The 9,141-nt window shown below is 49.0% G+C and overlaps 1 protein-coding gene across 1 annotated transcript; it reads left to right on the top strand.

Annotated features, from left to right (window-relative positions):
- The first annotated feature begins 1,947 nt into the window (after nt 1–1,947).
- On the top strand, nt 1,948–7,721 carry eipr1 (EARP complex and GARP complex interacting protein 1). Its single transcript, XM_080293560.1, has 3 exons — nt 1,948–2,273; nt 4,926–5,093; nt 7,433–7,721. The coding sequence occupies exons 1-3, from the start codon at nt 2,236–2,238 to the stop codon at nt 7,605–7,607; spliced, it is 381 nt and encodes a 126-aa protein (XP_080149686.1). The 5' UTR covers nt 1,948–2,235; the 3' UTR covers nt 7,608–7,721.
- The last annotated feature ends 1,420 nt before the right edge of the window (nt 7,722–9,141 follow it).

A 9,141-nucleotide genomic window follows, 5' to 3' on the forward strand; every position in this document is an offset into this window, starting at 1 on the left:
GTAACAGTCTTTATTTTCACAGTTTCAGGAGTACAAATGTGGAGCTGTAAGTATTTAAGCATTTGGAGTCGTGACGTCACACCTGCATCAGACCTCCAGGTGAACATTTCAGGGCTAAAAATTAATTTCAGCTTTTTTAAAAAAAACAATCACATTTACACCAAGGCCGAGAATAACTTGCAGCAGTTTAATATCTGCAGGAAGCAGCGCTGGTGCCTCATGTTTGATCCCAAAGTGCATTCTGGGTAAACTTTCAGGGCTCTCCTCAGCCTGTGGCAGAGGTGTCTGCTCAGAAGACGATAGAGCAGGTGAAGCATGTGTTCGTAACCTGCAGGATCATCTGCACGGCCTCATTAAATATAACAGCTGATTCTGAGGGGGATGTTTTCCACCCGCCTCCAGAACGAGCGGCGAGATGTGCTGACCTGTGCTCAGGATGTGGTGTCACCGCGTTAATGTCACGTTTGGCCTTTGCTTCATTATCTTTAGACGAGCTTTAATGAAGCTCAGCAGAAAAACCAGAGTCAGAGGTGAACGATGAGGGCGGGGCAGCACATGACAAAGGTGGGAACACAGACAAGGACAGGAAGTGGAAGGCAAAGAAAGTCACTGGCAAAATAAAACAGATGCAGACAGCGACGGGAAGCAAACATGAGCTTTAATATTTGAGACGCTCTGACAGGAAGCAGTGATTCTTTCATTAAAGCTTCCTGTGTGCACGTGTGCAAACCTCTCCTGACTTCATCTGCAGAACCAACTGTAGGGTCGCAGGTAGGGATGGGTACCGGTGTCCGGTGCCATGATGGCACCGGTTCTGACATAAACGGTAGTAACCAGATCGAAAAGCAGCGCACATTTCGGTGCTTTATTTTGGTGCTTTTTTTCCTGAGCTGTGATACACTTCTAGCCAATCATTTTACGTTTCCGAGGATAGTAGGCGGGGCCAGGTACGTACGTTCTTTTAGAGCAGAGCTACAGATTAAAAATGCCCAAAGCGAAGCGGTCAAAGGCTGGCTGTACTTCACAGCAAAAGATGCAAACTCAGCAGCCTGCAACAAGTGCTTTAAGATGATACTGTGATACTGTCAAAGGAGGTAACTCCTCAAATCCGATGAAACACCTGGCGACGCATAGTGGGTTTTTTTAAAGCCCAGAAATGCGCCGTATTTGATAGCGTGCTGCGAGACCTCACACCGAGTACATCTACTGCAGGTGTGGTGCCTGTTATCGACCCGGAGTTAGCAACATCCCCCAAAAACCCGAAGAGGAGAGTCCTGGCCCCTAGCCCTGCCAGTGTAGCAGAAATGATGACGGATGATGATGGCAGCAGTAGCCGTTCTTCTCTGCGTGAGTAGCTTAATGTTGTTCGTGTGTAATTTACGTTGAGTAGGCTAACCACGTTATTACATTAATGCATGTAAGGTGAACTAGCAAACACCGTCGTAGTTACATGCGGCTGTCTACTTGTTTGATAGCAGATGCTCCCTTCACCCTGGCCAAAAAGGCTAAAATGACCAAAAAAAAGTGGAAAACAGTTCAACATGAGAGGTTTTTGGACAAAGTTTGTGTTTTTTCCATTGTTTAAGCACTGCTTCCAGCCAAGAGTGATACCATATATGCCCCATAGCTGCAGAAAAGGCTAACATTGTTATCTTTTTACGAAAAACCAGCTGAACATGAGAGGTTTTTGGACCAATTTTGTGTTCTCCATTCTTTAAGCACCGGTTTGAGCACCGGCACCGTTTCAAAAGTACCGGTTTGGCACCGGTATCGGATAAAACTTAAACGATACCCATCCCTAGTCGCAGGACACTTGAGCCGCAGTGAGGAGAAACATGGCCGTGCTGCTCATTGGCTCCTGCTTTTATTAACACCTTTATCTCCCAGCTAATGAAACGGCCTGACCGCTCCCGCTGCAGAAAAAGTTCGTCACGCCCTCATTACTAATTAAACACGCAGCCACTCGCTTTGTCACTGAGGACCGGAGCGCAGCGCCACCCAGCCTGCTCGGGGTCGTCCGCTCTGTGTGTGTGTGTGTGTGTGTGTGTGTGTGTGTGTGTGTGTGTGTGTGTGCGTGTGAGCTGAATAGATGATCAGTGTGTCTGAGAGCCAAACTGGGCTACTGCTGCAGCACACCAACCCTTACCTGATACACACACACACACACACACACAGAGACACACACTCAAGAGCAGCCGTTATCTCCAAACCAAAGTAGAGTTGGCAAACATATCCATGGCTGCAGATGGGATCTCTTGTGATACGAGATATAGGTAGGTAGGTGTGTGTGTGTGTGTGTGTGTGTGTGTGTGTGTGTGTGTGTGTGTGTGTGTGTGTGTGTGTGTGTGTGTGTGTGTGTGTGTGCGCGAGCATCTAATCTGTCTTTCTGGACATGTTTTCTTTTTATCTCTGTGTGTGGTTTCTGCATGTTCACGCATCTTTTGTGTAGTGCATGTGTGTGTCTGTGTGTGTGTGTGTGTGTGTGTGTGTGTGCTCGTTTTTCAGAGCGCAGTCAGGATATGGCCTCAGGGCTGCTGGGGGTATTAGGGACTATTTTTTAGCAGGGAAGCGGATTAGGGGAGCGCGGGGAACGGCGTGGCCGTGGCTGATTTTCTGTCAACAGCCTCGGTTATCCCTCAATCCCTCCCTGTGAGGGAACTGGGACTCTGAGCTGCACCCCCGGGCTCGCAGAGAGAGAGCAAGGCGGGAGTCGGAGTGACCAATCAGAGAGAGCGAGGGGAAAGGTGGGGAGGAGAGAAAGAAAGCATCATTTATGATATCATCAGCTCATGAGAAGCTCAGACGTCGGCCGCGAGGAACAGAATCCCCATTGCTGGCACGTGAACGCTCGCAGAGACACACTGTGGAGTCGCCGTGTTTACCGCATGATGGGTGTGGGCGCGAGTGCGTGAACGAGATGGATGCAGGAGCTTCTCGTGTGGTCTCCTCACGCACGATTGGTCCGAGCGTTTGGCTCTCACACGCAGCGCTCTTACAAATACAGGCACAGAGCCCCTCTCTACAAAAAAACACCAAAAACACAGGGATGGGAGGGGCTAATGTAAGACGTTCACCAGTGATTGGTCCTCAGGTTTTGTCACCATGATGTCCTTCCCACTAAGGCGAGCTCAGTTACTGCTGGGAAGCTCTGCGCCGCTCCTCTAAAGCCCGCCTGGCTCCCCGGTGCTGCTGGAAAACTTAGCTCATTTCAGACTGAAGGGGACCTCCTGCTGGTTCAAAGCCCAACATGGTGCCGAGGTCAGACTCAGGTGTGTGGGCGAGTGAAACCACACAGCTGTGAGAGATGATAATATAAGATAAGGAGGAGTCACTTCATCAGTGCGTCTCAGTTTATCGACTCTTTGGGCTTAAAGTCAAATAAATGCATCAGATTACTTTAAGTGCTTTAGCAATAATACAGATATATTACAGAATATGGATCTATCATAGGCAGAGATGGGCATTAATCTGATTACTTTTTTCAGGTAACGAGTAAAGTAAGGGATTACTATTGCAAAAATCGGTAATTAGATTACCGTTACTTTCCCGTAGGAACGCTGTGTTATTGCGTTACTAAAACCGTGATTTTATTGCGAGAGTGTCTCATGACAGTGACGTAAGCGAGTGCGCCGTTAGTGACAGCAGCTGTGTGCAGATCAACAGTGGATCATATATCGAGTGCGGGAGAGAGTATGAGCGTGCAGCGTTTAAAGCGTGGAAGTACTGACCTTACTTTGAGTTGAAAAGTGACAAAAACATTAGTGTCCGTTGTGCGTGGGAAGAAAACTTTTTACAGCGAAAAAACCCCCTAAACTTCCAAGCAAGCACCGAGTAGCTACCACGTAATGGGAAATTCACAGAGAAACTCGCGGATTCGTCCACTGACCGCCGCGGCACACCTGCACCAGGGTAAACCTCCGCCTACCCGACTCCTGCTTTACAGATGAAAATAGAGCAAAAGGACCGCTGAGTCTTTGACTTTATTTTATTTCTGCTGTGTTTTACTTGCATCTATTTGAAAGAGTGAGTGTAAACATAAAAAATATTTTATTTTATGTGCTGGAATGTGCAGAAAATAGGTTTAAGTATTAAACAAATTTCTTCCAGTCAGAGAATGTTGCATATAATTAAATTTTTGCTTGATGCATAAAGTTAAAAGATTAAAACTAATAACACAAGTTTTAAAAAGAGACTTTTCCATTTGATTACATTGTGTATGATGGATTATGCAGAAAAAGTAGAATTGGGCTGAAAGATCTATCACTTTATCAGCTATTCAGGTTGTAAATCGTGTTTTTAAGAAGTAACTAAGTAATTAATTACTGATTATAAGTAATCAGTAAAGTAACGGGATTACTTTTTGGGGGAAGTAATTGGTAATTAGTTACTGATTACTTTTTTCAAGTAACTTGACCAACACTGATCATAGGTATGTTACAGTGTACGCTGTATGAAGTTATGTTATGAATATACAATAACTGTAAGTGTTTACAGGCTGCAGCTGTAGTGAGTGCGACCGAAATACACTTCACACCAGACTCACTGGGAGCGGAGGCGGAGCCTCTGATGCCATGTTTTCATATTTGGTCTGCGGTGAGCTGTCTGAAAGATGGATGTGGGTCTGGGGGTGTGGCTTGTTAAAGCTCCATCATGAGTGAGTCGGCTGCAGGGCGTGTAGCTGTGAGCGATTATAACATGAGAGCAGCCTCCCTCAGAGCCTCGGTCACAGTGGAAACGTGCGTGCAGGCGGCTGTGACTGATCCAGGTGATCGCCTGGATCTTACCTGTGCTGTAGGGGAGGGGCCTGCTGGCGGTTCTGGGAGACCCTGTTTGGAAGTGCAGCGAGGTCGTAAAAAGCACCACTCTTAATCTAACCAGCGCCTCGGTGTGTGTGTGTGTGTGTGTGTGTGTGGGTGTGGCCTCAGGGTTTGGAGCGTCCGCTACAACCACAGCCACGACCAGCTGGTGTTGACGGCCAGCAGCGACAGCCGCCTCATCCTCTCCAACATGGTGTCCATCTCCTCGGAGCCATTTGGACATCTGGTGGATGACGAGGAGCTCAGCGAGGGGGAGGAGCTTCACCAGGAGGACAAGTAAGAGAGAACACTGCCTTTGACTTCAGACAGGTCACATGACTTTGATGGAACACTGCAAAACCTTGGGTTAGGGGTCAGAGGTTAGCCGCCGTAGGCTTAAAGCTCGCCGTACCTGCAGCGGCGTCTGAGTGACTGTGACTAACCTAACGCAGCCGTCGGGGGCACGGCACGCTTCCCGCCGCCCTCAGGGTCCGTTTGGTTTTGGACGGCCTTCTTATTAACACGCTATTATTTCCTCACGTGACCTCTGTTGGTGTGAGAGGAGGGAGGGTGGACACCTGTGCAAACAGCCATCAGCTGCAGGTGATCTGTACGTGCGTGGGCGGGGTTTAAAGGTGTTTGATCGGCGCTGCTATCATGTTATTTCCTTCTCCACACCTCCTTTAAACATGATCAGGTGCAACTTTATTATTCTGGATTCACATCTTTGAGTTTTCCCCAGGCCCTCGTGAACTCTGACCTCTGTGCCGATGCTGCGATGTTATCCTTCACATCAGCTCTGTGTAAAGGCACGCTGTCAGGAGCCCATCAGGAGCCTGATGACGCGAGCGCGGCATATTCTGAGCGCGTTATTTGATAATCATCCTCTCAGATGAAAGCTGATGGGCTGAACTCTCCGGCTCTGCGGCGCTCGCGGTGATAAAAGTGGAAACATTAAAAATGCGTTGCTGTCAAACACTTCAGGAGTTTTTCTCCGTGGCGTTTAGAGCTGATTCCCACACAGCAGGGAGATCGTCTGTAATGGTTCCAAACCTGCCGCCGTCCTCCATCCATTACGCTCCCAGTCCCCCTCTCAGCCTCGGCCGCCGCCTCTCATCGTCAATGACCGACTCTCATCCACAATTATCCGCTCTCCTTCCTAATCACCAGCACTCAGCTCCAGTTTGAACCCTCCCACTGCAGCCGCTGACCCTCTCGTCTGTGCGCTGCGTGTCCACTCCACAGTTCCTCCCGTGGGTTTGTGGGTATTTTTTTCAGACTGTACATTTTGTTTCTGGTGAAAAGGATCTGTTCAGTCTTACTGTCGAACCGTGAAGGCAAACCTCACGGCGTGTGCAGGAATTAGACTCGACCATAAAGATAATAATAATGACAGAGGCTTGATTGTGGGCGGGGCTTGGGGAGCTTCAGTCACACTAGACCAAAAAGAGGATGGCGACCTCCCTGCAACCACAACGATCTGACAGACTGCTGTGACTGCTACGTTCATCGCCGTGGCGCTCCGTCTGCTGCGCAGCGTTTAGCTCACAGCCTGACTGAAAACATGAACACAGGCCACAAAGACCCTGACGAGCGTGCACGTGCAGGCTGCAGAGGCGTGCCTGGTGACATCATCAGCGTACCTGCTGCTCCCCTGAAACAGTCAAATGTCACGGCGGTGTCCATCCAATGACACGAGACCTAAACCCTCCAGTCCGTTAGACTAACTGGCGCCGGGCTGAGTATTTATCAGACGCGCTCGTCCCCGTTTCTCCTCCTGATGGATCCGCACGAGTGATGAGCTGAGGAGTGATTTTATTTCGGGGCACAGCCCGGAGGGAGCCGCTCGAGCCGGCGTGAAACGGTTAACGTGAAATATGATGTCAGGATTTCCCCTCAGGAGCGCTAACAGCGGCGGGCTTGGGAGGAAGTGGGGACGGCGCTAACGCTGAAGTCTGATTTAGTCTGTGCGGCGGCAGGAAGAGAGCGCTGCTTTACAGCTCAGCCACCATCATCTCAGGTCGAGACAGGAAGTGACCTCACAGACACTCAGCAGCTCATCTTTTTTTAAGTCGGGAGAATCTCCAAACGTCTGCGCGCTCACGACCATAAAGTCGCGTTGTGCGTATTTTTCCTGCATTATTGATTTTATTGCTGTGTTATTATATTTAGGTACAAACAGGCGTTCGTACCATGAACACGAGTCGATAAAAGAATTAAACACACAGGCGATGGAGGGAGGAACGCTCACGTCACACGGCGACCTGAGTGAACGACGCCGGGATGCCGATTCCTCCAATTCTGAATAGGTTTAAGGTTCCCCGAAGGTTTGAGTCGATGAAGCCGGGAACGCTGAGGTTCACATCAGAACGGTCGCGGGTTCGAACCTCGCAGGTCAAAGGTGCCTTGCTCTGACTGATGGCGACAGATTTGCTCCTCCAGCGTTCAGAGCAGCGTCTCTGTCGGCACTCGTGGTGCTGATGCTGCTGCTGACCTCATGATGCTTGTTTCTATGGATACTGCCCATCATTGTGTTGGAAACATTATCTAAGCCAACCTTTCAGTGAAAATAAGACAAATGAGGCTGCCTGGTATTTCACAGCTCACCTGTGTGTGTGTGTGTGTGTGTGCCGCAGGGGTAAGGAGCCGCTGAAAGACAGCGTGGTGTCCACCTACGAGGAGCACGAGGACAGCGTGTACGCGGCGGAGTGGTCATCGGCCGACCCGTGGCTCTTTGCTTCACTCAGTTATGACGGACGGCTCGTCATCAACAGAGTCCCGCGCGCCCTCAAATACCGCATCCTGCTCTGAGCGGGGTCGTGCTGCCTGTGTGTGTGTGTGTCTGTGTGTGACAGGCTGTGTTGATGCTGACCACTGTAAAAAATATCTGTGTTGCTTAGAAGTAAAAACTGGCCGTTGGATGAAGTTTGTGTTTGTGTGCTTCTTTAACGTTGGCTGTGACGTCAGTGGGCGGGGTCACAGGTACGCAGGGCTACAGATCCAAACACGGCTGAGACGGCGCCGTCTTTTCTTCGTGACAACAAATCTTTAACAAAAGTGTTGTTTAGTTCTTGTCATAATTTCAGCATGTAAGCTAGTTTTAGTCTAAACTCGACTCAGTTTAATTAAAGGTGTAAAAGTTACAAAACACACCACACGTCTTAACAATGCGATGTCATTAAGCAGTGATGTCACTGTGGCTACCTCCATCTTTTATATACAGTCTGTGGTTTTGGTCCATCAGCGCACCAGCATCAGAACAGGAAATATTTCCGCTTCCTCCAACTTCGGTCCTCGCTCCCCTGCCGCCCACGCCATAGTCCTCCCCTCTCTGTGGATTCGTACAGTGCGTGCCGAGGCCGATCGATGGCGGCGACAGTTCAGACGGCTCTGACGGGCCTTTTAATTGCAGCTCGACTCCAACCATCACAGCTCCACACACACAATGAAGGAGGAGCCGTGCACTTCATTAGGTATGCCAGTCAGCGCCAGCAGAGCTGTGGCTGAATACTCAACGTATGCATCTGTCTAATCACAGAGGCTGCTCACACACACACTCGGAGGCCTCGTTGCCCCGCAGTCAATTATTAAGAAGAGGGATCAGGGTGGAGATGCAGAGGGACGGTGAGCGTCGCCTCCTTCCTGTCGCGTGCAGACGTGTGAGGGCGAGTGTGACACAGTATGAAATTATGAATGCAGCTTTCTGACCCATCAGTCAATCCGCCTGCTAATAACCGCTGAGTGTTTGCATGCCAATCGATGACAGCACCTTTTTAGTATGCCTGCGACAAATTACATTAGCTGTGATGCATCGATGGTCGATGTGGAGATAAGATAAGATAAGATAACGCTTTATTGTCATTGCACAGTCATACATAGTACAGTAGTACAATGAAATTGGAAAAACTGTCCTACGTCGGCACTACATATAACACAACACGACACGATATGACACATCACAACGTAACAAACAACACAACACAGTATATTAACTTAGTATAAAAAAGAAGAATAAGTGTATGTGTATTGCACACTGTTATTATTGCACATTAATTATTATTGCACCTTGTTATAAATATAAATATTATTGTTATCGTTTTAAACATTGTTACCTCCCCCTAAAAAGTCCAGGGAGGTATCCAGTCAGGTCAGCTATTTACATTGATCAGGGCTATTGCCCTGTTGTAAAAGCTGTCCTTGAGTCTATTTGTTCGGGACCTCAGCAGCCTGAACCTCCTGCCAGACGGCAGCAGCTTAAACACCCGGTGTCCTGGGTGTGTGCAGTCCCGTAGGATGCTGCGTGCCCTCTTGAGACAGCGAGTGCTGTACAGGTCTTTCAGGGAGG

Source organism: Astatotilapia calliptera, chromosome 19 (genome assembly GCF_964374335.1).
Source record: "Astatotilapia calliptera chromosome 19, fAstCal68.1, whole genome shotgun sequence".
Taxonomy (NCBI): domain Eukaryota; kingdom Metazoa; phylum Chordata; class Actinopteri; order Cichliformes; family Cichlidae; genus Astatotilapia; species Astatotilapia calliptera.

Coding starts and splice junctions, on each gene's coding strand:
- eipr1 (XM_080293560.1), top strand. CDS start 2,236: ATGGCTGCAGATGGGATCTCTTGTGATACGAGATATAG. Junction 2,274..4,925: donor TCTTGTGATACGAGATATAG/GTAGGTAGGTGT, acceptor GTGTGGCCTCAG/GGTTTGGAGCGTCCGCTACA. Junction 5,094..7,432: donor GAGCTTCACCAGGAGGACAA/GTAAGAGAGAAC, acceptor TGTGTGCCGCAG/GGGTAAGGAGCCGCTGAAAG.